Genomic DNA, 27,028 nt, shown 5'->3' with positions numbered 1-27,028 from the left:
TTCTTCTCCACAAAATTAACAGCCTTGTATGAAATGAAAGAGCCTAGGGCCAGCGCCATGATGCAGTAGGTTAATCCTCCACCTGCAGCATCCCATATATGCAGCGGTCTAGTCCCAGCTACCCCTCTTCACATCCAGCTCTCTGCTATGGCCTGGGAAAGCAGTAGAAGATGGCCCAAGTCCTTGGGCTCCTGCACCCACATGGGAGACCTGGAAGAAGCTCCTGGCTCCTGGCTTCGGATCAGCCCAGCTCCAGCCTTTAGGGCCATTTGGGGAGTGACCCAGCAGGTGGAAGACTTCTCTGTTTCTCCCTCACTCTGTCTATAACTCTACCTCTCAAATAAAGAAATCCTTTTTAAAAAATAAAAGTACATAAAAGAAATTAAATGAAGGATAAAACTGTTATAAGTTGGGGAATTTCTACTAAAAATGATAATTGTCTTAGAATATAGTTTCTTACTTGAAAACTTACAGGAGTGTTTTAGAATTTATCTTTTTTATTGCTCTTTAGAGTAAGGTGCACAAACCATATATTGTCTAATACTTCCTGTGTGATCAGTGGTACCACTCTACAATCATATTAATGTTTCTGTAGCAAGATATGTGAATATTCACACTACAAGGATAAAAAGGACAATTACACTCTCATTGGTTCAGGTTAGATTTTGCTGTCAGATGAGTTCAGGTCAGATTAGATTTTCCCACCAAAAGAGGTATGGAAAAGCTTTGTTTTCTGAACTCTTTGGATTTGGATTCACGGTTAGGGTATAGTAGACCTGTAGAATGGTTTGTTGCTCTTTCTGGCAATATTAACACATCTATGCTAGATTTTTCAAAAGCTCTTTCAGATCGTGGTGTTAAGATGGTATCCTTGGTGTGTACAAGACTGCATATTTCCCTGTAAAAGCTAGCATAAGAGTGTGTAGCTAGTGGAATCTAAATGTAGCATCAGTTCTCTAAGAGCTAAGGTTTCAGGCAAGTGTTTAGCCTAGCGGTTAAACACATGTGTCCCTCATGGGTGTGCCTGGGTTCAAGTTCCTGGCTCCAGCTTTTGATGCCAGCTTCCTGCTAATGTAGACCCTGGGAGCAGCAGTCGTGGCTCAAGTGATTGGGCTCTCGCCACCCATGTGGGAGACCTGGATTGAGTTCCTAGCTCCTGATGTCAGCACCCTTACTGACCTGTTGTGGACGTGTAGGGAGTGAACTAGCAGATGGGAGTACACTTGCTTCTGTACTCTCTCTCTCGCAAATTAAATACATACATAAAAGAACAAGATTTGCCTGTTGTCTTAAAGGGCCTGCTGAAACTTTACTTTCCGCTTCACTGTGAAGGGAGTAATAATTGGAAGTACAGAGTGCTGTGCTTTAAAGATTGATTTATTTATTTGAAAGACAGAGTTATAGAGAGGGAGAGGCAGAGAGAGAGAGAGAACTCCATCCACTGGTTCACTCCCCAAATGGCTCTGCAATGGCTGGAGCTGGGCCCATCTGAAGCCAGGCATTTCTTCCAGGTCTCCCTTGTGGGTGCACTTCGGCCATCCTCTGCTGCTTTCCAGACACATTAGTAGGGAGCTGGATCAGAAATGGAGCAGCTAGGGCTTACACCATCACTCATATGGGATGCTGGCACTGCAGGCAGCGGCTTTACCTGCTAAGCCACAGTGCTGGCCCCAGTTTTTGCTTTTACAGAGATACCATTAATCTGTGGAGAGGCCATGAAGGCCAGAGAGGACCCCACGTTTTCTGACTCCAAGGAAGTGCTGTTTCTACACCCCCACCCCCACCACCAGTGTCTTCATCAGAGCTAGTTAATATAATACAGGCCTGTGGAGGAAAGTTACTATTTTTTTTCAAGATTTATTTATTTATTTGAAAGTCAGAGTTACACAGAGAGAGAAGGAGAGGCCGAGAGAGAGAGAGAGAAAGAGAGGTCTTCCATTTGCTGGTTCACTCTGCAGTTGGCCACAAAGGCCAGTGCTGCGCCAATCCAAAGCCAGGAGCCAGGAGCTTCTTCTGGGTCTCCCACATGGGTACAGGGGCTTAAGGACTTGGGCCATCTTGTACTGCTTTCCTAGGCATAGCAGAGAGCTGGATTGGAGGTGGAGCAGCTGGGACTTGAACTGGTGCCCATATGGGATGCTGGCACCGCAGGTGGCAGCTTTACCCGCCACGCCACAGCACCGGCCCCGGAAAGTTACTGTTAACAGAAGCAAAGCAGCAGAGTACAGGGATCTTGGCCCCCAAAGGCAAGTAGGGTAAAGGAGAGATTCTCGAGAGAAGAAGTGTAATGTAAGAAGGAACATAAATTTACTGTTTGAATGGTTAAGGCAGGTATGAGGAGAGAACATCAAAATAATAGTAGAAAAATACAAACCTTGGCTTTTTTCTTATGCATATGTAATTGGGAGAGAAAGTCACATTAAATGAAGTTGATAAATGCCACCTGTGTATAAGCCAGGGTGGAAATTTCTAAGTACGTTTCCCACGTTTAGCTGTAATTCCCTTGTAGTCATACTTCCTTAGCTGTCATTCTCTTTTCTCAGCGCCCTGTTTGAGCTTGAGGCAGCCAGGTTTTCCTGGAGGAAGTAGATGTATTACACACAATTAAAGTAAGGTGAGATCTATAAATACTGATGGAGAGAGATATCTGTAAAATAGCATATTACCTTGCTATTGTAACAGATCGCTACAAAGGGAATAGCATGTATTGTGCCTCAGAGTACTGTAGAATTGAAGTCTGACACAGGTGTGTCTCTGCTAACATCAAGGTATGGCTGCTTTTTTCCAGAGGCCCTGGGAGCGAATCTCCTTCCTTATCTTTTCCAGCTTTAGATGGCACCTTCTCCCATTTTCAAAGTCAGATGCCTAAGTGTCTGTTTGACTCTGTTGCCATCATCACATCTCCATCTCTGAGTTTTCTCCTTCCCTTTTCCACCACTTTTAAGAATTCTTGTGGGGCTGGTGCTGTGGTGTAGTGGGTAAAGCTGTGCCTGTGATGCCAGCATCCCAAATGGACACTGGTTCGAGTCCTGGCTGCTCTACCTTCAATCCAGCTTCTGCTGATAACCCGGAAAAAGCAGCCGAGGATGGCCCAGGTGCTTGGGCCCCAGCCACCTGCGTGAGAGACTTGGATGAAGCTCCTGGCCATTAGAGCCATCTGGGAAGAAAACCAGTGAATGGAGGATCTCCCACTGTCCCTCTCTCTCTGTAACTCTGACTTTCAAATAAATCTTTTTTAAAAAACAAAAACAACCTTGTGGTTGTATTGGGCCCCTCAATATACCCAGCTAATCTCCTTATCTTACTGTCAGCTGGTTAGTGCCATGCAGCCTAGCATCTTCACAAGTCTGGCCATTAGGACCTGGACGGCTTTGGGAGACCATTATTTTGCCTACCATATAAAGTAAGTAGGAAAAGAAAGTTGCAAACCAGTTTGTAGAGTTTTAATTCCATTTGGGTTTAAAAAAAAGAGTGGTATTGGTAAAATAGCAGGGAGTAATGTGGTACTTGCCATTAAGGAAACTGTATTCAGAAATAGGACAAGAAAGAGAAAGTGAAAGCCCAGGTTTTATCCTGTGTACCCAAAGATTCTCGATGTGCTTGGTTGACAGGGAGGGAGTAGGACAGAGGTTCAGTTCACGGGAATCAATGTGGGAAGTGAGGTGTGATCGTGCCCTTCCACTGGGTGTTGAAATTCAGGCAAGGGCACCGTACCTCCTTTATCTGTGGTAGATAAGCCCAGATGAGACCTGGCTTCACAAGTCCTTGGTGCACCATGAACTGTGTGTTTCACGGCAGTGAATTACTCTCACATACAAAGCAGAGTAACACTTAATTAAAGTTAGTAACATTTATTACATTTACTCATGTATATCTTTTGTTTTCATAGTACCCTTCACCCCCCTTTGAACAGTGCAAAATCCATCTAAAATAAGCCCTAGGTAGAAGTGCTTTCGTCCAGATCTGCAGATGGGACATGGTGAGAGTTTCCGGGCAACCTGGAGTAGCAGATGGACCGTAGTGCCTCTGCCAGAGTGGGCTGTTTCCAGAGCAGTGCCCACACCAGGTCCTTTTGCAGAAAGATCACAGGTTTGGAAACAACATTTTTACGGGTCACACAAATAAGACCTCATTGCTTTTACTTTCCTGAGTTTTGGTGTCCTTAAAAAATCTGAGTTTCTAAGTTCTGTTCAGCACTTCTGTTTGCTTATTTGTTTTTCTAGCTCTTATTTTTATCAAACACTGATTTTCTAAACTGGTGGGTCTTGGTATTAGTACAGTAATTTTCGTGCAGCTCTTTTCTAGTAAATGATGGATTTTAAAAAGCTAATTTAAAATTCAGACATCTTACAGCCTTTTGGACTATGAGGCATTTTGGTCTTGAACTGAGGCTGATTTGGGGAAAATACTACTGGTTCTAGTAAAAGGAATGCTTTCTGTTTCAATGAAGTGATTGTTTTGTGCAGTGCTGAAAAATGCAAATTAAAGCTACTTGAATTGGATACATTTCTGAAGAGAATTTAGAAAAACCTTTCTCAGTTAATTGGTATTTAAGTCTTCATGTGTTCCAGAAGCATTTAAAAGGTACCCTTAATGTGTATGTGATTTTTGGACTTTAACACATTGATTTTTTTCAGGTCAAATTTCCTCCTATATATGAAAAAACAAAAAAGTCTGTTCTTGGGAAAGTACCACTGAACTGTTGGTAGTCTTCTCTTCCTTTGATACTGCATTTGACAGTCAGTAGGCATTTTTATAAGCTCCGGGGGCAGGCTCGGTCTTGATATTTGACTTTGGCAGGAGAGATGTGGAATAGTTTAAATAGTTTCACCACACATGTTGCTGCCCAGTGAATGTATGTTTTTTTTAATTGAAGGGATAAAACAGCAAAGTGTTCTTTCACTGCTCTTTGTGCTAACCTTGTGTTTTGCCATTTAGGCCTCGCGATATCTTTTGCAAAGGGAATGATTTGGTGATGGAGCGCTCCCACTGACCGATGGACTCAAAGAAAGAAAGGTAAAACCATTTCTTCCTCCTACTCTATGCTAGCAAAACACAACCAACTACTCCACACCTATGTAACTTTTCTTCAGATTGATTTTCTTTCTTTTTAAAAAAACTTACTTGAGAGAGAGACAGATTGACAGGTGGATGGACACACAGAACATTTCCTGTTTTCTAGTTTGCTCCCCAAATGCCAGCAGTGGCTGGAACTGGGCCGAGGCCAGAGCCCAGAGCCAGGAACACAATCCAGGTCTCCCATGAAGATGGCAGGAACCCAATTACTTGAATCATGCCAATTGCCTCCTAGGGAATGTGTCAGTGAGAAGGTAGAGGTAGGAGCTGGAGCCAAGGATCAGACCCTGGCACTCTGATGTGTGGCCCAGGCATCTCAGCAGTGAGGCCACATGTCTGCTCCCAGCTGACTGTTCTTGTTGACGGGTAAGTGGGAGGATGTAGTGACACCTGTAGTGGATTGCTGAAAAGGAAAGCGTATTCAAATAAAGCTGCTTAGTAGCAAGTTTTGTTCCTCCTTTGTTATGCTTTGTAAAGGCACTGAATGTCTTAATTTCATCATAGTAAAACTCTTGTAGCCATGTTTTCTTAACAATTTCAGGTTTTCAGACGTAGTAGTAATTGTAATTATCTTCTGTCTTTAGGAAACTAGTTATGGAAGATATTTAAAAAGAAGGTTAATTTTGTGTTTCTCTTCTACTGAACCATTGTTATGCTCAATTACAATATAAGGGAGTATTATTTAGCAGAAGTAGAGAAATTCCTAGGTACTTAAAAAAACTTTCTATGCCTCAGTAAAATTTTAGCATCAGGTGCTGGTGTTGGGCATAGTGGTTAAGATGTTGCTTGGGACGCCTGCATCCCATATTGGAGTGCCTAGGTTCGAGTCCTGGCTTTGCTTCCAATTTCAACTTCCTGCTAATGTCTACCCTGGGAGACAGCAGGTGATGGTGGAGGGAACTGAGTTCCTGTCACCCATGTGGGAGACCTGGATTGAGTTTCTAGCTTCTGACTTTGGCCTGGCTCAGCCCCAGCTGTTGTAGACATTTGGGGAGTCTACCAGATGGGAGCTATCTCTGTCTGTCGAGTATCTCTGTCTCTGTCTCTGTCTCTGCCTCTTCCTTTCAAATTAAATGAGCAAAGAAAAAAAAAAATTAAATGTTAGTGTAAGTACCCTAGAAAAAAGAAAATGAAAAAATTTGCCGCTAGTGAAAGCACACGGGAAAACTGTACAGAGGAAGCAAGGTGTGTTAATGTGCCCTTTCACAAAAGGAGAGAGTTATGAGATGGTCATTACTGTGTGCTTATGCATTTTGTAGTCTTTTAACTAAAGTCATCAAATGGGCAGGATTCTTTGGCTAGAACATAAGGGAAGGATGCAAGATTTTTACTGGTATCTGTTACAAATTCAATTTCTTAAAAAATAAAATAATGGAAAATAGTATAGGAGTTCTCAGAAAAGCTAGAAATAGAACCCGCCACATGATCCAACAATTCCATTAGTGGGTGTATGGCCAGAGGAAAGGAAGTCAGTATGGGCCGGCACCGTGGCTTAACAGGCTAATCCTCCGCCGTGCGGCACCAGCACACCGGGTTCTAGTCCCGGTTGGGGCACCGGATTCTATCCCGGTTGTCCCTCTTCCAGGCCAGCTCTCTGCTATGGCCTGGGAAGGCAGTGGAGGATGGCCCAAGTCCTTGGGCCCTGCACCCCATGGGAGACCAGGATAAGCACCTGGCTCCTGGCTTCGTATCAGCGAGATGCGTGGGCCGCAGCGGCCATTGGAGGGTGAACCAACGGCAAAAAGGAAGACCTTTCTCTCTGTCTCTCTCTCTCACTATCCACTCTCCCTGTCAAAAATAAATAAAAGAAAAAAGAAAGGAAGTCAGTATGTCCAAGTGATACCTGCACTCCCATGTCTGCTGCAGTAGGATTCACGGTAGATGAGAGATGGAGTCAATTTAGGTGTCCGTCAGTGGATGAACGGAGAAAGGAAATGTGGTATATATGCATGATAGGATATTATTTAGCCATAAGGAAGAATGAAATCCTGTCATATGCAGCAATGGAAGACACTATGTTTAGTGAAACAGATCAAGTTCAGAAAATAACACCATGTGTTCTCATTTATATGCAGATGCTAAAAAAGTTGATCTCATAGAAGTAAAGAGTAGAATAGTGGTCACCAGAGGCTAGGAGGTGTCGGGTCTGGGGGTAGTGGAGAGAGGATGGCCAATAGGAACAGGGATGTCGTTGCACAGGAAGAGTTCTGTGCTGCACAGTAGAGGAGCTGGAAGGGATAACAATGAACTGTATATTTCAAGCTAGCTAGTGAGGAGGATTTTGGATGTCCCCAACATGAAGACATGATAAATGTTTGAGTTGATGGGTTTGCCAGTTACCCTGATCTGAACACGACACATTGCATACATACATTAAAATATCACACCATGCACTCTCAATATGTAGGTATTATAAGTCAACTAAAATTTTTAAAAAATTTATAGAGCACTTATAAACAGCATAAAGTGAAATGTGAATTTCTGCTCTTCATATCTTTCTCATCAGGTACTTTTTACCAATTGTATTACTCTGCTTTTCATCGCTATAATGAAATACCTGAGGCAACAAACTGTAAGGAAAAACATTTTATTTAGCCCACAGTTTTGGAGGTTTAAGCGCAAGCTTGTGTGGCTCCCTTGGCTTAGACTCTGGGGGTGGTGCATGGCAGTAGCCCAGTGTGTGCAAAGGAAGGATCCCATGTTGAGCCAGGAAACAGGGACCTGGGCCCAAACTCAGGTTTTATATAACATCCTCCTGGGGGAACCGCCTCCTGAGGGCACCCCAGGGACCTGAGGACCTCCTGCTAGGCACTGCTTTCTGGGCAACATAATTGGATTAAGTTTCCACCTTCTCAGTACTGCTAGCTTATGGTGTTGGGTTTGAAAGTCTTGCGTGAGTTCAGGACCCAAATCGTAGTCTAACCATATCACCAATTATAAACAAATTTAAAAGTAAGCTTTCAACTTGGGGCACGTTTTAACTTTAGTAGCTAAACAAAGGGTCAATATGTAAAAAACTAGAATCTTGAATTTTTTTGCTACCAAATTGTTTTTTTTTTTTGACAGGCAGAGTGGATAGTGAGAGAGAGAGAGGAAGGTCTTCCTTTTTGCCGTTGGTTCACCCTCCAATGGCAGCTACGGACGGCGTATCTCGCTGATCCGAAGCCAGGAGCCAGGTGCTTCTCCTGGTCTCCCTTGCGGGTGCAGGGCCCAAGGACTTGGGCCATCCTCCACTGCCTTCCCGGGCCATAGCAGAGAGCTGGCCTGGAAGAGGGGCAACCGGGATAGAGTCCGGCGCCCCAACCGGGACTAGAACCCGGTGTGCCGGCGCCGCAAGGTGGAGGATTAGCCTGTTACGCCACGGCGCCGGCCTTTTGCTACCAAATTGTAAAACTTCCAAAAAATAGCCCAGATTTTATTGGCTTATTAGAGGAAGTGAAGTAATTTATGGGCCTAGGTTACCCTCCAGCATTTTAAATGAAAAGTTGTTTTATCTGGCTTCTGTGTCATAGCCAAGGCATAAAAGAGATACTATCTCACGCAGCCATCCTTGTGCTGGTATAAGGTGCAACCTCATGGAAAATAGTTTTTAAACTTTTATTTAATAAATATAAATTTTGAAAGTACAACTTTTGTATTATAGCAGTTTTCCCCCCATAACCTCCCTCCCACCCACAAACCATCCCATCTCCTACTTCCTCTCCCATCCCATTCTTCATTAAGATTCATTTTTAATTATCTTTATATACAGAAGATCAACTCAGTATATACTAAGTAAAGATTTCAACGGATTGCACCCACATAGACACACAAAGTATAAAATACTGTTTGAATACTAGTTTTACCGTTAATTCACATAGTACAACACATTAAGGACAGAGATCCTACATGGAGAGTAAGTGCACAGTGACTCCTGTTGTTGATTTAACAATTACACTCTTATTTATGATGCCAGTAACCACCCAAGGCTCTTGTCACCTCATGGAAAATATTAACAACAAAAGGTACGGTTCTAAGCTGCCGGGGCAAATAAGTTATTTTTCTTGACGTTTGTAGCACAACAGAAGCAGAAGGATCCAAAGAAAGAGGCCTGGTCCATGTCTGGCCAGCAGGATCCTTTTCGGTGACACCAGAGAGATTACCAGGCTGGGGAGGAAAGACAGTTCTGCAAGCAGCCCTGGGCGTGAAGCATGGAGTTCTTCTGACGGAAGGTATTGTGAAGAATGGCTTGGCAAGTCCTGACTGGGTGCTGCCAAGCACCTGGTGTGTAAGACCAGGCAAGAGGGGGTTATTGGACCCCAGGGATTCTTGATGAACTTTGCAGGAACTTCTACCTTTTGTTTTCCAAATTCTCTTTACCAGAAATCAGATTAATTCTTAAACTTGACACGTATCATTAACGAGAATAAAAGGAAAAATTGTAGGGCTGGTGTTGTGGCACAGTGGATTAAGCTGCCACTTGCAATGCTGGCATCCCATATCAAACTGCCAGTTCTTCAGCATACCTTAGGCAGTAGCTACTGTTACTGTTCACAGATAGGATAAAGGAGTGGAAGGTTAGGGAGGTAACAACTTTCCCCACGTCCACAGAGCTGGTGAAGTGTCGGAATCAGGATAGGAACCCAGATAGTCTGCTCTCACAGGTTGCTTTTCAACACTTGGCTGTGCTGCCTCACTGCAGTTGTTCTCGTGTGTGAGAAGCAGCTCACAAAAGCGTATTATAAAACCCATGACCCTGTAACAGAGCGTGTGCTGCTCTCCACAGACAGGTGGGCTTCACTCTTGATGGCAGTTTATCAACTCACATATGGCCAATTTGATTGGGCCAGGACTGCTGTTGATTTTATTAATTCATAAATTTCTGCTCTGTAAACATTCTTTAGGTATTAAATAGTGCTTTAGTGTTTTCCTTCTAGGTATGAAGGAAAGATAAATTCTAGAAAACAAAGCCTAAATCTGATACTAGTAATTTTAGGGAAGTAAACATGGATTTGTTTCTAATCTCTTCATAATTAGGTCACCTTTATTATGATAATTTATGTTAAGATATTGTTCAAGACTTTAGACAAAAGCCTCATTGGAAAAGTGTGAACTGGGGGTGAGTGCTATGGCACAGTGAGTTAGGCTGCCACTTGGGATGCCTGTATCCCATGTCTGAGTGCCTGGGATCAGGTACCACCTCTGCCTCCAGTCCAGCTTCCTACTGGTACAACTGGGAGGCAGCAGATGATGACCAAAGTTCTACATCTGTGGGAGACCAAGAGAGAATTCCTGGCTCCTGGTTTCTGCTTGGCCCAGCCCTGTTGTGGGCATTTGGGGAGAGAACCAGTAGATGGAAGATCTTTCTCTCTGTCTCTTTGCCTTTCAACTAACTAACTAAATAAATCTTTAAAAATGTGACCTATATTCAATACTTGCCCTATGATATTCAAAGTACATAGACCTCATGCATATATAATTGGAATTCTGTTACTTATTTTGTGTCCAGTAAGATATTTAGAGTATCTTCATTGAGGTATCTGGAAACCTTCGATAAGGTTTGGAAACCTTTCCTGAATGATAGCTTTAAAATTCAGTCATAGGCACAAGGCTGGGACAGCTGAGAGAACACTTTTTGAAAGTACATGAGTAGCCTGTGGTTGTTCATGTTTAAGCAGTGCCCCGGTGCTACGTGCCAGAGTCACAGCAAATCTCATCCCACACATCTGTGGTTTGAGGTGGCACTGTGTTTTCTAGTAGAGGACACGGACATGCTAGAAGGTTGCAAGCTGCTTTTGTCCTATAAATTTCACCATTAGCTCATAATTCATTGAGGACCCTTCACTAGTTCACAGTTTTTGTTTGTTTGTTTCAGATTTTAAAATGCTCATGGGGGAGAGGGACTAAATATCTATTTACAATACTGCTTCCTCTGGAGGAACAGTGTCTGTTCAAAAAGCTGGTGAGCTGTTGCAAATGTATTCTGTCATTTGGGGAAAAAACGTACAAGATCTTAACCAATGAGCTTATTTTCCCAATATTCTTTATCTAAGCTATGAATTCCTAATAAAAGCCTCCACTCCATCTTCTTTATAGTTACTACCATGTTTTTCCCTATATAGATTTAAAAAAATTTTTTAAAGATTTTATTATTTTATTTGAAAAGTAGAGTGACAGAAAACAAAAGACAGAGAGAGAGGGAAAGAGCAAGCTTCCATCTGCTCGTTCATTCCCCAAATGGCCACAATGGCCAGGGTTTGGCCAGGCTGAAGCCAGGAGCCTGGAAGTCCATCTGAGTCTCCTATGTGGGTGGCAGGGACCCAAGTGCATGTCCCATTTTCTGCTGCTTTCCTAAGCACATTCACATGGAACTGGATTGTAAGTGGAGTAGCTGGGACTCTAACTGGTACTCGTGTGAGATGCTGTCATTGCAGGTGGTGGCTTAATCCACTGTGCCACAATGCCAGCCCTAATTTTTTTCTAAAGAATTTCATATTTGCTGAACTTCGGACATATTATATATACTATATATATATACACAATATATATATAAAATATATATATATTTACATAGATATTTATGAGTTAACTTGAGTGTATATAAATATATCTGCTGTATATAATAGGTCAAAGATAAAGCATTTGTGTCTCATCAGTTGCTGCCTATTGGGGGAACAATGGTACTTATCCATTTTAAAATTTGGGAAATCTCTGGTGAGATGGACAGAAGGGATAGTGGATTGTGGTTCCATGTTTTTCAAAACTCATGGCCATGATTTTGTTCCATTTGGAGTTTCAGCCACCTGGATCACGTGCACACAGCCTCCTAGAGTACTGTTGTAAAATTGAGACTGAACACAAATTATGATTCATTTACCCATCTCACTGGTGCTTTTAATTTTAATTCTAAACCTAGCCAGTTATTCTGACAGCTTCATTTGTTTATTTGCCTTATTTTGTTGTGATGATTTGCTTTGTAAACAAACCTCACCCCAGAAAGGCTACCTAGTATCCTGTACACAGTATATATAACATTTAAAAATTACATATAATATGAGGCAGAACATGAGGGTTAGCCATGTCTTGTTAACACTGGTGTTTTATGTGTAATCTAGAGACATAAAGGTCATTTTGTAGTTTTGGCCAAAATGGATATATTCATGCCATTGCCTTATTTTATGTCTTCTGACTTGTTTAGTGATAAGTGAACTTTGCAGGTATTGGCAAAAGTGTCTGTTTTATCTTATTTTCTGTTCATCTTAACATGGTCACTGTTTTGTCTTTGAGCCATTGGTATCTGTTTCTGAGACAGCTCATGATAATAGCCATTGGAGTGGGTGGATATTGGGGGTTTGTAGGATGAGGCTGAAGGAAGGAACAAGACCCTCAGTTTAAAAGTAACTTACCTCTTGCAGTTTGTGGAGATTCTCATTATAGCATGTTAAAACATGTTATTTGTTAAATGATGAATTAATGGGAGCAGGTGTTTAGCCTAGCAGTTAAGACATCTGTATCCCACATGGAAGTGCCTGAGTTTGATTCCTGGCTATGACTCCTGTCTCCAATTTCCTGACAGTGCAAACTGTGGGAGACAGTGGTGATGGGTGATGGCTCAGGTAATTGGGTTCCTGCCACTCACACTGGAGACCTGGATTACATTTCCGGTTCCTGGGTTTAGCCATTGTGGGCATTTGGGGAGTGAACCAGCAGATGGAAGTGTCTCTCCTCCCCCCCCCCTCCCCTTTTCTGTCTCTTAGGCTAAAAAAATAATAAAAAAGTGAATAAATGTGAAATACAAATCTCTAGAATTGTGCTTTTGAAAAAAACTTTTCAAATCCTGTTTTGTTAAATCTAGAGGGGTTTAAAGGCTTGCCAATAAAATTTCTAGTTAATTCATTCACCTCTCTGGTGTTTGCTTCATTGCCTTCAGATGGTGAGGTCTACAGCTTTGGGACCCTTCCCTGGAGAAGTGAGCTGGCAGAGATTTGTCCAAGCAGCCCCATTCTGGAAAATGCCCTGGTCGGGCAGCGTGTTGTGACTGTGGCAACGGGGAGTTTCCACAGTGGAGCGGTGACAGAAGGCGGCGTAGTGTACATGTGGGGGGAGAACTCTGCCGGCCAGTGCGCAGTAGCCAACCAGCGCTGTGTGCCGGAGCCGAATCCCGTCAGCATTTCTGATTCTGAAAGCAGCCCTTTGCTAGCTGTCAGGATTTTGCAGCTGGCATGTGGCGAGGAGCACACTCTGGCCCTGTCAATAAGCAGGGAGATTTGGGCATGGGGCACAGGCTGTCAGTTGGGTCTCATCACCACCACCTTCCCGGTGACAAAGCCACAGAAGGTAGAACATCTTGCTGGCCGAGTGGTGCTGCAGGTTGCCTGCGGTGCCTTCCACAGCTTAGCGCTTGTACAGTGCCTGCCTTCCCAGGACCTGAAGCCAGTCCCAGAAAGATGCAACCAGTGCAGCCAGCTCCTGATCACCATGACTGACAAAGAAGACCACGTGATTATATCCGACAGCCACTGCTGCCCGCTAGGTGTGGCGCTGTCCGAGTCCCAGGCAGAGAGCCAGGCCAGCACTGCCATCAGCCCCTCCGCAGAAACCCTTGACAGTCAGGGCGAAGTATTCGAGAACGCTCTTGCGGAACGTGAGCTGCCCATTGCTGAACTGAAGGAGGGGAACGTTCAGACCACAGGTGGCAACACCAGCTGCTCCCAGCCAAGCATCACGGGAACAACGGAAGTGTCTCCTGCCAGAAGCACGCCGTCACACCCTGACACCCAGGCAGCTACCTCGGACCACTCAGCGAGAGGGGACTCGGAGGACAGTGAGAAGCCAGTGCCATCTCAGGTACTTGCTGCATTTTGTAATGCAAAGCTGATGCTGGAGTTGAACCATATGCATTTGCCTTTAGAGGTTTTAAATGCTTAAGGCTTGGTAGCATTTTTGGAGTTTGACTAGAAAAGGAAAGGACTTGGATTAATTAAAAATCAGTCTTTATGTTCAAGTTGAGTTCCTTTATCATATTGAAAGATGTCATGTTGGGCTTGTTTTGTAAGATGAATCCATTTTTTTTTTTTTTTTTTGAAGATTTTATTTCTTCGAGAGGTAGAGTTACAGACAGAGAAAGGGAGAGACAGAGAGATCTTATATCCACTGGTTCACTCCCCACATGGCCACAATGGCCAGAACTGGGCCAATCCAAAGCCAAGAGCTAGGAGCTTCTTCCAGGTCTCCCATGTGGGCCATCTTCTACCACTTTCCCAAGCCATAAGCAGAAAGCTGGATCAGAAGAGGAGCTGCCGGAACTCGAACCAGTACCCATATGGGATGCTCGTGCCACAGATGGAGGCTTAGCCTACTATGCCATAGTGCCACCCACAATCTCATAGTTTTTTCTTGCCAGTACTTTTCTCCCTGTGGCTAAAGTACAGAATTTTGGTGAGTCCCTGCATAGTTTAATATAGCTACTGAAGGTTACTTCAGAAAGTTCATGGGAAAATGAAGTTAAAGCAAGTTATTTTGATGTGTTTTTTTGAAATTCATGTGTGGGGGCCGGCACTGTGGTATAGTGTTTAAAGCCACTGCCTGCTGTGCCAGCATCCCATATGGTGCCCATTCGTGTCCTGGATGCTCCACTTCCGATCCAGCTCCCTGCAATTGTGCCTGGCAAAGCAGCAGAAGATGCCCTGAGTCTTGGGTCCCTGGCACCCACGTGGGAGACCCAGAAGAAGCTCCTGGCTTCAGCCTGGCCCAGCTCACTCTCTCTCTATGTAACTTGCCTTTCAAATAAATACATAAATCTTTTAAGAATAAAGAAAGAAGAGAAAATCTACACATGATTTTTTTTTAAGGTTTTATTTATTTACTTGAGAGGCAGAGTTACAGAGAGAAGGAGAGGCAGAGAAAAAGGTCTTCCATCCGCTGGTTCACTCCCCAAATGACCGCAACCACCGGAGCTGGGCTGACTCAAAGCCAGGAGCCTGGAGCTTCCTCCAGGTCTCCCATGTGGGTGCAGGGGCCCAAGCACTTGGATCATCGTACACTGCCCCAGCACAGATGTTCATAGTACGCATTCCCCTCACTTGTCCACAGAGGTTTACGGGGAAGTCCTTTCCTTTAACAGGGAGGGCCTCCGTGGCAGGGCCTTCAGTTGTAGGCTGACTTCAAAGAGCTGCCAGGCATTCCGTGGGGTTGCAGTTTCTCTCCCGGGACAGCAGTGCTCCTTAATGGGCTTTGCCGAGGGGTAATATTTTCCTCAACAGTTCTCATTTTGAAAACTGGTAAAGTGGGCAGAAGCCACTTGTCAGTAGCATACAGTAAAGTGTGATTCTCTTTGCCTACAACAAGTTGTTCTCAAAGAATAGTGTAGCCTTTGAATTTTGCTTTTCTCAAAACTGTAAGATAAAACCAAACCAAACCATCTAATCATAAAAAAACTGTTCTGTGGTTTTGTTTTTTAGATTTCTGAAACCACACATCTTCTTGATTCTTTATTCTTGTTTATTCTGTCAGGATGAGAACAGGGAAGTATTTTTAGAATTGGTCTTCATTTCATAGTCTAATAAGTGAACTATATAGATATCTGAATTTTTAGAAAATTGATTGTAAGCTAGAGAGAGGTATAAAAATCTAAATAAAAACAAAGTAATACTTCAGCAAAAATGCATGTAGAAAATCTTAGACTGTACATGGTTGTAAAAAAGTTTCACTTTTTGAAAGTCATTGCCCTTACTAAGCTTAAAATATAAAAGTAATATATATAGTTTATTTGATTACCATCATTGAAATTGTATTTTCTTTTGGACTTATTTGCCAAATACTTTGTTTTTGTTATTCTAGTTTTGGCAGTGTGTGTTTTATTAAATTTAATTTATTCTTTGTAAATAGCATTTCAGTTATACAGCTTATTCCTGAGGAATTTATGCGAGTCAACACATAAAGAACCGAGAAGTTTATCACTTTGTGATACAAACTGAAATATTGTTGGTTGACTGGGACCCCTCAAATTGCCTTTCATCAAAATTGCTGGTCAGATGTATTTTTGGTTGTTTTGGTATATATATATATATACATATATATATATTTTTTTTAGTTACTTACTGAATTCTTAAATAATTAAGTAGAAGGAGCTAGTTAGGAAATAGTTTAAGGTTTATAAGACATAGAGTTTTGTGACTTTCTATTACCTGGCGGTAAGGACCCTGTAAAATACCCCTGGATACGCCTGCTGCCTGTTGGGAGCCTGGTAAACAAAGGGCTGTCGTGCGACATTCGTTCTTCTGAACAATTAGGAGAACTCTGTCACCACAGAAGGAATCGGCTTTCTACTTATCTTTTGTTTTATGTGGTATATTTGTTTACTGTATTGGTTATTTAATTGCAGACTGCTCACTTGCACAGAAGTAGCTCTTCTGAATTTGGTATTTAATTCAACAAAATGTGTTGAGTATCTGTGGCATGTCAGGCATTGTGCTAAGAGGAATTATTTCCCTTAAGAAAATAAGAAGCCAATTTAAAAAAAATATATTCATTTAGTTTTAGTTCAAGACATATTTGAGAATGTATATATACCCTTTGGGATCATTGGGTAGAATAAGAAGCAGATGTTTTTATTATAACCTATGCTGATAAGCCAAAATGGTTTTGTGTATGTGTGTGTGTGTGTTCAGCAGGTAAATTTAATGACTTCTCTTTTTAAAAAAAAAAATGGTGTTTGACAGCTTAGAGTAAGTTTCAACTGATATTTCACCAAGATATTAGAAAACTTTAGTTTGACTTTCTAATACATCTGTGAATCACAGTTAGAACATTGGTTCCAAATGTTTAATTATTAACCTACCATGTTTACCCTCGCTGGTAGCAAGAGCAAATATAATCCTGCAGCTTATCTTGTCCCTGGGCCACGGAAAATAACTCACTGATGAGGTAGTAGAAGGACTTGAGCTTAAAAATACAATTTGGGGGAAGATAGATAGGTCAAAGTCCGCTTATACGCTATGTTTAAATTTTCATTTATAAAACATTCTAGGAAAAGCCATTTCTTCTTCTTTTTTTTAAAGATTTAATTATTTATTTTGAAAGTCATAGTAACAGAATGGGAGAGGAAGAGGGAGACAGAGATATCTTCCATCTGCTGGTTCACTCCCCAGGTGGCCACATGTCTAGTGCTGGACTAGGCCCATGGCAGGAGCCAGGGGTTTCATCTGGTTCTCCCATGTGGGTACAGGGGCCCCAGCACTTGGGCCATCTTCTGCTGCTTTGTCAGGTGCCTTAGAAGGGAGCTGGATTGGAAGTGGAGCAGCTGGGGCAGGAGTGGGCGCCCATATGGGACCGGTGTCCCAGGTGACAGCATTACTCACCATGCCATGATGCTGGCCCCAATGCCTTTTCTTCTTAAAATCCAATTTCTTCTTGCTATTTCTTAATAGCAGTCTATGTAAATTTTCCCAAAAGTGTACAATAATAAAACTTCAATTTGTTCAGCCATCTACAGGTTGTCACATTGCAACTTATTTTAAAGGCTGTGTTGGGGCTGGTGCTGTGGTGTAGTGGCTAAAGCTGCCACCTGCAGTGCCGACATCCCAGGTGGGTGCCAGTTGGAGTCTTGGCTGCTTCAGCTCTGATCCAGCTCTCTGCTATGGCCTGGGAAAGCAGTAGAAGATGATCCAAGTCCTTGGGTCCCTGTACCTGAGTGGGAGACCTGGAAGAAGCTCCTGGCTCCTGGCTTTGGATCAGTGTAGCTTCGGCCGTTGCGGCCAATTGGGGAGTGAACTAGCGGATGGAAGACCTCTCTTCCTCTCTCTCTGTCTGCCTCTCCTCCTCTCTCTGTGTGTAACTATGATTTTCAAGTAAAATAAATAAATCTTTAAAAAAAATAAATAAAGGCTATGTTTTCCATACTTTTTCTCCCTCTTCTACTGTACTTAACTGTTTGAAAGCATAGTAGAAGGCTTATTTGTAATAACAGGGCTTATTTATAAATGTCATGGAAAAACACAACACCCAGAGAAAAGGAACTGAAGGTTCAGTACTTGTTTCCGTGTGATGTGCTAACTCCGTGATCCAGGGGGAAGACCTGTAAGTGGGAGGCGAAGAGACCTGCTTCTCCTGTGGATTCTCTTATGCAAATAGGAATGGTTGTTAAACTTTATTTATTGCTTGTCATGTAAGGGATTATATTTTTATATGCTTTTTGTGTGTGTGTGTGTGTATTTTAGCCTCTTGTAGAAGAAGCAATTCCTAATCTTCACAGCCCACCAACCACAAGCACCTCAGCCCTAAACAGCCTGGTGGTCTCTTGTGCGTCTGCTGTTGGTGTGAGAGTGGCTGCTACCTATGAAGCTGGGGCCTTGTCTCTTAAGAAAGTTATGAACTTTTATAGCACAGCCCCTTGTGAAACTGGAGCTCAGGCAGGCAGTCGTTCCCCAGGCCCAGAAGGTCTGAAGGATAGCAGAGAAGAGCAGGTCAAACAGGAGTCCATGCAAGGGAAGAAAAGCTCAAGTCTTGTGGACATCAGAGAGGAGGAATCGGAGGGAGGCAGTCGAAGGCTCTCCCTCCCTGGATTGCTGTCACAAGGTAAGGAAATCACCAGGGTCTGTGACCTTTTGGCCAACCCAAGATGCCCCTGACATCATGTGCTGTATTAAAATAAATGAGCTTTCCAGATTACTGAAACTGGCATATGCAAATGTCAAATCTACTTAATGGTAGCTTACTAAAATGGTGGTTGTAAGAGAAAGTCATCTTTATTTAAAAAAACAAAACAACCCTAGAGGTGTTTTTTCTATAAAGAAGTATTAATTGTTTGGAGAGATAAATATATTTACCCTGAGTGGACATTATACAATGTATACATGTAATGAAATATCACACAGTAACCCATAAATATGTATTTATAAATATATATATATATGTTAAACATTTTCAAAAAAAATAAGAGAAGGTTACATTCCTCTGCTTAGGATAATTTTAGAACTTTTTTTGATATCTGCTTCTGCTTGTAATAAACATTAAGTCTGTTTGCAGTTTCCCCCAGGCTTTTAAGAAAGGCTGCTCGGGTGAAGACGAGAACAGTGGTTCTGACCCCCACGTACAGCGGAGAAGCAGATGCCCTCCTGCCGTCCCTGAGGACAGAGGTGTGGACCTGGGGCAAGGGGAAGGAAGGACAGCTGGGCCACGGCGATGTTCTGCCCAGGTGAGTGCCATTGGCAGTCCCCGGCCGGCCGGAGCGACTGCTCCGCTGCGCAGGTCTCTCAATGTCGCGTTCCTCACCGAGGTAATCTGCTGCCTTCTGCCTCCAGATTCTTATGCACCATGAGCCCTGACAAGAAGCTCGCTCTCCTTAGTCTTGAATTTGTTCTCAACAGCAAAGGGCATAAGCATCCTTGGTGCGCCTTTCTGAGTCGTCTGTGATGTGTATTCATTTTGGAATACGGAAAGGAGTGGTAGGGATAAGACGGCATACAAAAAAGAGCCAAAAGGTTCTTTTTACCTGAAAGGTGTTTTTCTGCTACTGCCAAAATAATTGTGACCAAGGTAATAATCTGTGTTTATCCACATATATCAGGGAAAAATTCATTTTGTGTAATAGGAACTGTTAGGATTTAACAGACAGTATTTGTGAAGTTCGTATGATTACACAGTTCTTAGCACAGGAAAGGCAACTATGGTTTTTTAAGAAACTACCTTAGTTTCCCCTCTGTGGTTGTAATTCATTGTGTCCTAGTTTTATCATTTTAACATTCTGGATTATGGGAGTTAATTAGTGATTGAAAGACAAAGATTATAATATTTATATTTATATAAAACTTATAATACTTATATAATACATAAAATTATGTTTGAGTAGGTTGGGCATATATTGATTTTTAATTTTAAAAGATTTTTAAAAAAATTTTTTAAAAAAGGCAGAGAGAGAAAACATCTCTTATTGGTGGTTCGCTCTCCAGATGCCCACCATGGCAGGGCTGAGCCAGGCTGAGGAGGGCAGCCCAGTTCTTGATCTGGGTCTCCCACCTGGGTGACAGGGACCCAAGTGCTTGAGCCATCGGCTGCTACTTCCAGGAATGCATTGGAAGGAAGCAGGCTCAGAGGCAGAACCAGGCCTCAGACCCAGGCACTTTGAGGTGGGTGCCGGCGTCCCGAGAGGCATTTTAACTGCTGTCTCAGGGGTCTGCCCTGTTGTTTTTATTTTCATATTTTGCTTTGAAATACTTATTTTTTTTTTATTTGACAGGTAGAGTTATAGACAGTGAGAGAGAGAGACAGAGAAAAAGGTCTTCCTTCTGTTGGTTCACCCCCCAAATGGCCGCTATGGCTGGTGCTATGCTGATCCAAAGCCAGGAGCCAGGTACTTCTTCCTGGTCTCCCATGGGGTGCAGGGCCCAAGCACTTGGGCCATCTTCCACTGCCCTCCCGGGCCACAGCAGAGAGCTGGACTGGAAGAGGAGCAACCGGACTAGAACTGGCGCCAAATGGGATGCCGGCGCCGCAGGCGGAGGATTAACCAAGTGAGCCACAGAGTGAGCTACGGTGCCTGCCCCTGAAATATTTATTTTTACTTGAAGCCATTTGCCCTGTGGTTTGAGAAAGGCCTGGTTCTCGCTGCAGACACTGAGATGTCGCGTGCATGTTTGTGTGTGTTTTCTTGAAGGCTTCAGCCGCTGTGTGTGAAATGTCTGGATGGTAAGGAGGTGATCCACCTGGAGGCCGGCGCTTCCCATTCCCTGGCACTCACTGCGAAATCCCAGGTAAGGGGCAGTGCACTAAAAGGAAGGCCGATAGGGCAAGATTGCATGGTCGTTTACTGAGCGTCTGCAGTGGTCAGACACCAAACCTGTATCTTGGTTGAGCTTTCTAGTTTTTGTTTCATGGTGTTATTTTCAGTTTACAGATGAGGCAAGTAGGCAGGAGAACTTAACGTGAGTTTTCTGAAGTCACACGTGGTACCAGAGCTTGTCTTTGAACACTGGTCTTCCTGGCCAAGAAACTGTCTGTAATGTGATCTCATTTAAAAATAAAATCCCAGATTTCCCAGGGTACTTGTGAATTTTTATTTGTTCTTTGATGAAGAAAATCATTAGCAAGACACTAAGACCAAAAACAAATGATCTTTTTCCTTTTAAATTGTGGGACCTAAAAATGACCTCCAGCATTCCTTAAAACCCTGCCCATAGATGCAGACACGCCTCTAAGAAAGGGAGGTGTTTACAGTTTTTCTTCCTTTTTTTTTTTTTTTTTTTTTTTGACAGGCAGAGTGGACAGTGAGAGAGAGAGACAGAGAGAAAGGTCTTCCTTTTTGCCGTTGGTTCACCCTCCAATGGCTGCCGCGGCTGGCGCGCTGCGGCCGGCGCACAGTGCTGATCCGATGGCAGGAGCCAGGTGCTTCTCCTGGTCTCCCATGGGGTGCAGGGCCCAAGTACTTGGGCCATCCTCCACTGCACTCCCTGGCCACAGCAGAGAGCTGGCCTGGAAGAGGGGTAACCGGGACAGGATCGGTGCCCCGACCGGGACTAGAACCTGGTGTGCCGGCACCGCAAGGCGGAGGATTAGCCTAGTGAGCCGCGGCGCCGGCCTCTTTTTTTTTTTTTTTTTTTTTTTAAAGATTTATTTATTTTACTTGAAAGCACAATTACACACAGAGAGGAGAGGCAGAGAGAGAGAGAAAGAGAGGTCTTCCGTCCACTGGTTCACTCCCCAGATGGCGGCAACGGTCAGAGCTGAGCTGAGCTGATCTGAAGCCAGGAGACAGTAGCTTCTTCCAAGTCTCCTATGGGGGTGCAGGGGCCCAAGGATTTGGGCCATCTTCCACTGCTTTCCCAGGCCATAGCAGAGAGCCAGATCAGAAGTGGAGCAGCTGGGTCTTGAACTGGCGCCCATATGGGATGCTGGCACTGCAGGCAGCGGCTTTACCTTGCTACGCCTCAATGCCGGCCCCTGCAGTTATTAAATGTACCAATCCCTTCATCTTTTTAGGAGGCCAATCAAGGATCCTGCAACCTTCAAATACTACATTTTATTTTAAATTTAACATGTGAAGAAACTAATATAACCAGTATAAATATTATTATTAGGAAAGAAGGGGAGGATTTATCATTACTTACATTATAAATCATCCGGAAGGCTTCCTTACAGATTAGGAAGGTGGTCAGCTACAAAATTTAAATTACTGAATTTCTTATATACACATGGTAAAACAGAAAAATGTATGTGGGGGGGAAAGCTGTTCACAATTATGGTCAAAGTATTGTGGAAATAGGGTAATCTTAATAGGAAATGCAGAGTCCTGTGTGACAAACTCTCACTGTCTTTAAAAGGTTCTGAAAGAAAGCAGGTGTAAAAGAGAGGGATTTTATTTCCAGATGAGGAGTATCAGTGTTACAAAAATATTTCTTCCTTGATCTTTAAATCATTATAGTATAAATTGAATACAATCTCAAAAATATTCCAGTAGAATATTTACAACTTGGGCTGGTGCCGCGGCTCACTAGGCTAATCCTCCACCTTGCGGCGCCGGCACACCGGCTTCTAGTCCCGGTCGGGGCACCGGATTCTGTCCTGGTTGCCCCTCTTCCAGGCCAGCTCTCTGCTGTGGCCAGGGAGTGCAGTGGAGGATGGCCCAAGTACTTGGGCCCTGCACCCCATGGGAGACCAGGAGAAGCACCTGGCTCCTGCCATCGGATCAGCGCGGTGCGCCGGCCGCAGCGCGCCAGCCGCGGCAGCCATTGGAGGGTGAACCAACGGCAAAAAGGAAGACCTTTCTCTCTGTCTCTCTCTCTCACTGTCCACTCTGCCTGTCAAAAAAAAAAAAAAAAAAAGAATATTTACAACTTGATAAAATGATTCCAGAATTATTCTAGGAGAATTAACAGAGGCAAGCCAGATAAATTCTGAAAAAAAAAAAAAAAAAAAAAAAAAATAGAAAAGAAGGGTAAGATTTATTTTTATCAAATATATTAGAATACTACGAACAGATTAGTGGACTGGAAATATGCCTATAGACTAGAAAGAGACCCAGATTTATATCTGAGAATTTATTGTGTGAAAAAAGTGAGGAGCCAGGACTTGAACCACAGTCTGATCTGAGATGCCTGCCTTGCAAGTGGTGGCTTAACTCACTGCACCACAGCACCGGCCTCAGTAGACAAAGTTAAGTTAAAACAACCATAAAACATTCTTCTCACCTCTCAGCTGAGCAAGAATTGCATTGACTATTGAGTGTTGGTTCGGATGTAGGGCAAAGGTATCTGCAATGCTGGTGGCAATGTAAATTGAACCTTCCTGGCACCCGGTTTGTCAGTAACTATTAAAAACAGATTGTGTGTACTCCATTGACCTAGAAGTTCTTTGCCCAGGAATTTGTCTTAAGGAAACAGATATGCAAATATGTATGTTCAAGGATTTAAAATCTTTTTTTTTTAAACTTAAAAAAAAAATTCATTTGAAGGGCAAAGTGACAGATCTGCTGGTTTACCCTCCAAATGCCCACAGCAGCCAGGGCTGGGCTAGCTGAAGCCAGAAGCCTGGAATTTTATCTAGGTCTCCCACGTGGGTGGCAGGGACCCACATACTTGAGCCATCACCTATTTTCCCCCTGGGGTATACGGTAAGAGGAAACTGGATTCAAAGTGAGGGTGGGATTCAGTCCCAGGCTCTCAGGTATGGGATGCAGGTATCCCAAGAGGTGGCACACAACACTCCTAATTTTTTTTAATATTAAAGAATTAGAGCTTAAAGATTGATGAAAATATACCCACAATATTATTCTATATAGTTATTAAAAATCTTGTAGATATATTCTTATTGTCAAACTAAAATATTAATTAATAGTATTAAATTTTAAAAAAATCAAGTTGTAAAATTTGTAGTGTGGTCCTGTTTTGCCCTTTGTATTTTATATGTACTGTATCTGATAGAAGACATTGAATTTTCTGGAAGGATGTATGTTCCCAAGACAAAACTGGTAGTTCATCAGTGTTTTTCATTTTCTGTTTTTTTTTTTACTGTGACAGTTTCTTACAATGACCATGAATTGCTTTTTTTTAAAAAAATATTTATTTATTTGAAAAAGTTACAGGAGCCAGGAACTTCTTTTGGGTCTCCCACGTGGGTGGCAGGGGCCCAGGGACTTGGGCCATCTTCTGCTGCTTTCGTAGGTACTTTAGCAGGGAGCTGAATCAGAAGTGGAGCATCCGAGGGCTTGAACCAGCGCCCATATAGAATGTTGGCACTGCAGACAGCAGCTTTATTCACTATACCACAATGCCGGCCCCCATGAATTGCTTTTATAAACAGAATAAGGACTGATTTTTGTTAAATGTCATCATTATGTGTTAGTTTTCTTCTGTAGTAGGTTGTGGGTGCTAGATGTTTGTCCTACAAAGACTCTTTATATATAAAAGACCTTCTAATCATTCCATAGCACTCCTGCCTACAGAGTAAGGAAGGGCTATAAGGCTATAAGCTATAAGCTTTCCTTATAGCCCTCACCAGATTGTTTCTTCTCTTTGTTAAAAGGTATGTAGGATAATTATTGAATTTAAATACTCACTCTGCCATTTACCAATTTGTTACTTTGGGTAAGTTAATTAACCTCTCTGGACCAGTTTCCTTATCTGTAAAAAGCAAACAACCAAATAAAAAGATCGTTTTAGGAATTAAACATGATTAATACACAGAAAGTGTTAAGAACAGTGCCTGTAGGTAGTAAGCACCTTAAAAATATCAGTTGTTGCTAGCTGTTCACCTCTGTGCCTTCTGTGTACTCCATGCACACATTATCTTTGGTCTTGCTTAAAATTGGATTTTCTTAATCTGTATTATTTAAAGAGTGAAAGACTATTATAAGTCATTAATGTGAAATGGTATGTATCCTTTAATTATTATGAAATATATTGTAATTCAGAGTTGATTACAAGGTCAAATTCTCAACTCTTACCTACTTTCCTGTGTTTTTCTGATAGGTTTACTCATGGGGTAGCAATACCTTTGGTCAGCTTGGGCATTCTGATTTTCCAACAACGGTTCCTCGTCTTGCAAAGGTACTTTTATAAACTGGGTAGCAGCTTATTCTGGAATGCTAAGCTATAACAATGTTTCTCCATTTCTTCTTTTAACAAATTAAGAGAGTTATGTATTTGTAGCATATGTTTGTTTTGATATTCTTAAATTTTTTTAAACATGAAACTGCTTATTTTCAAGCTGAACTTTTTTTTAAATGTGTTATATTTTTGTGATCCTTCATTGAATATTCATAGTTCTTTTGTCTTTTTAAAGTGAAAATCCTACTTTAAAAAAAACAAAACAAATATTTTCTGAGCCCTGTACTATAGAATCATGTCTATTCTTTTTCTTACAGTGTGTATGTGGCTTTTCCATAGCATCCTTTGGTGTTGATATGCTTTTATGTGTATCTTATAGCATTATATAGTACTAAAATCTTGTGGTAAACCTTTTCATTTTCTATAGTAAAGCTAAGCACTATAGGGTTTTTTGTTGTTTGTTTGTTTGTAACGGCTGCATGTACTGGTTTTAGTTTATGCAGTGCTGTTGAGGGAACGACAGCTTCCGTCCTTCTTGTGCAGTGCTGGGCAGTGTCTCTCAGCATTTTTTCAGCCCTGATTCCCTGAGGACATACCAGGTTCCTGCCGATAGTATTGGTTCCTTATCCATCAGTTTTGGCTTTTTGGTGGGTGCAGATAGTGTGTGCATGGTAACCGAATGGAATATGAGCTCATGCTTGTGTTGTTGGGTTCTGGTGTCTTCCTCATCCCCAAACAGCTTCCTCTATTGAGAGTAATAAACTCCAAAAAGGTGCTTACTTCAGCTTTAGAAACACGGGTCAGACGTAAACTAGTTAGTAAATACTCCAGTAATTCATAGACTCTGTGTGCACTGTGCATCCACCACTGTCTAGGACTTTTAATTGCATCTTTTCTTTCAGTGAACTTAGTTTTCCGGGGTAGAAAAGTCTTAGTAAAACATTAGGGAGCAGTGAGGACTTCTAGCTTCACTCTATTTTCAGAAATAAACTGTCCAGTTCCTGTCTTATCACAAGCAAAGATATAACAAGTCATTTTTCCTTGTTGTTTTGCTTCTTTGAATGAAGTAGAAAATATACTTACTTATACCAAGGAAAGTTTTGTAGTATGACAAGAAGACCCTGGAAATCAAACTTTTATTCAATATTTTAGAATTAGAGAAGAGAAAATAGAGATTTTAAATACTGTCTTAGTTTCCTAACCAACTGTACACATAAATCCTACAGCATGAGGATTGTGGTTTGCTTAGTTGATGGATGGTAAGACAAACATTTTGAAGTCATTCTCATTTGTGAGAATTAAAAGTCTAGACAGAATGAGATTTGAATGAATTTTGATTAGACTAAGAGGATGATTCTTTTCCTCCTGTCAACAGTTTAATTCATTCTTGGTAAAATGAATCCAAAGTTATTTGGGTAGTTTGGATTTGAGAAGAGGGCAGCTGTAAAGTAGCAGAGACTCGCGTGTACACACACACGTGCGCCGTGCACACTCGCGATCTCCTAGGCTTAGGAGCCAGTCCAGGTACAAAGGATGTAACAGAGGAGGAGTTTTTGCTCATCAGTCCGGGAGTGGAGGCTGAAACTGCATCTGGAGATGGGAGCTACAGCAGTTACTGCAGTACACTCTCCACGTGAAATCTTAGGAGGAAAATCCACACATGAACAGAGAGATGTCCAGCTGCCTGAGGAGGGCTCCCACGGCCCTGGCCCTGCCTGCTTGTGGAGACTCTGGGTCTCTATGGAGAATCTGTGGTTTGAAAATTGTGACTTTCAGGCAGTCGTTCTCAAGCTTCTGTACAGCACAGAGACTGGGGCCGGAGAGCCTGCTTTTCCCACGTGCTTCCAGGTGATTGCTGCTGCTCTGAGAACCACAGGTCAAGGGGGTCCACCTCGTTCAGCATCCCACAGTTGGCACAGTGAAGTCATAATAGA

The 27,028-nt window shown here is 42.5% G+C and overlaps 1 protein-coding gene across 7 annotated transcripts in view; it reads left to right on the top strand.

Moving 5' to 3' along the window:
* ALS2 (alsin Rho guanine nucleotide exchange factor ALS2) overlaps positions 1–27,028 on the top strand; it is a 78,438-nt gene that overhangs the window by 9,891 nt on the left and 41,519 nt on the right. For all 7 annotated transcript variants that reach the window (XM_062190024.1, XM_062190012.1, XM_062190019.1 and 4 more), the window contains exons 2-8: positions 4,939–5,016; positions 9,133–9,287; positions 12,986–13,902; positions 18,273–18,630; positions 19,081–19,249; positions 20,708–20,804; positions 25,017–25,094. In XM_062190024.1, coding sequence (XP_062046008.1) covers positions 4,997–5,016; positions 9,133–9,287; positions 12,986–13,902; positions 18,273–18,630; positions 19,081–19,249; positions 20,708–20,804; positions 25,017–25,094 — 1,794 coding nt within the window. In that variant the 5' untranslated portion in view covers positions 4,939–4,996. The remainder of the gene's footprint in view (positions 1–4,938; positions 5,017–9,132; positions 9,288–12,985; positions 13,903–18,272; positions 18,631–19,080; positions 19,250–20,707; positions 20,805–25,016; positions 25,095–27,028) is intronic.

The sequence above is a fragment of the Lepus europaeus genome, chromosome 1 (assembly GCF_033115175.1).
Source record: "Lepus europaeus isolate LE1 chromosome 1, mLepTim1.pri, whole genome shotgun sequence".
Taxonomy (NCBI): Eukaryota; Metazoa; Chordata; class Mammalia; order Lagomorpha; family Leporidae; genus Lepus; species Lepus europaeus.
The sequence above is the reverse complement of the archived record's forward strand: the minus strand, read 5'-3'. Positions and strand labels throughout refer to the sequence as shown.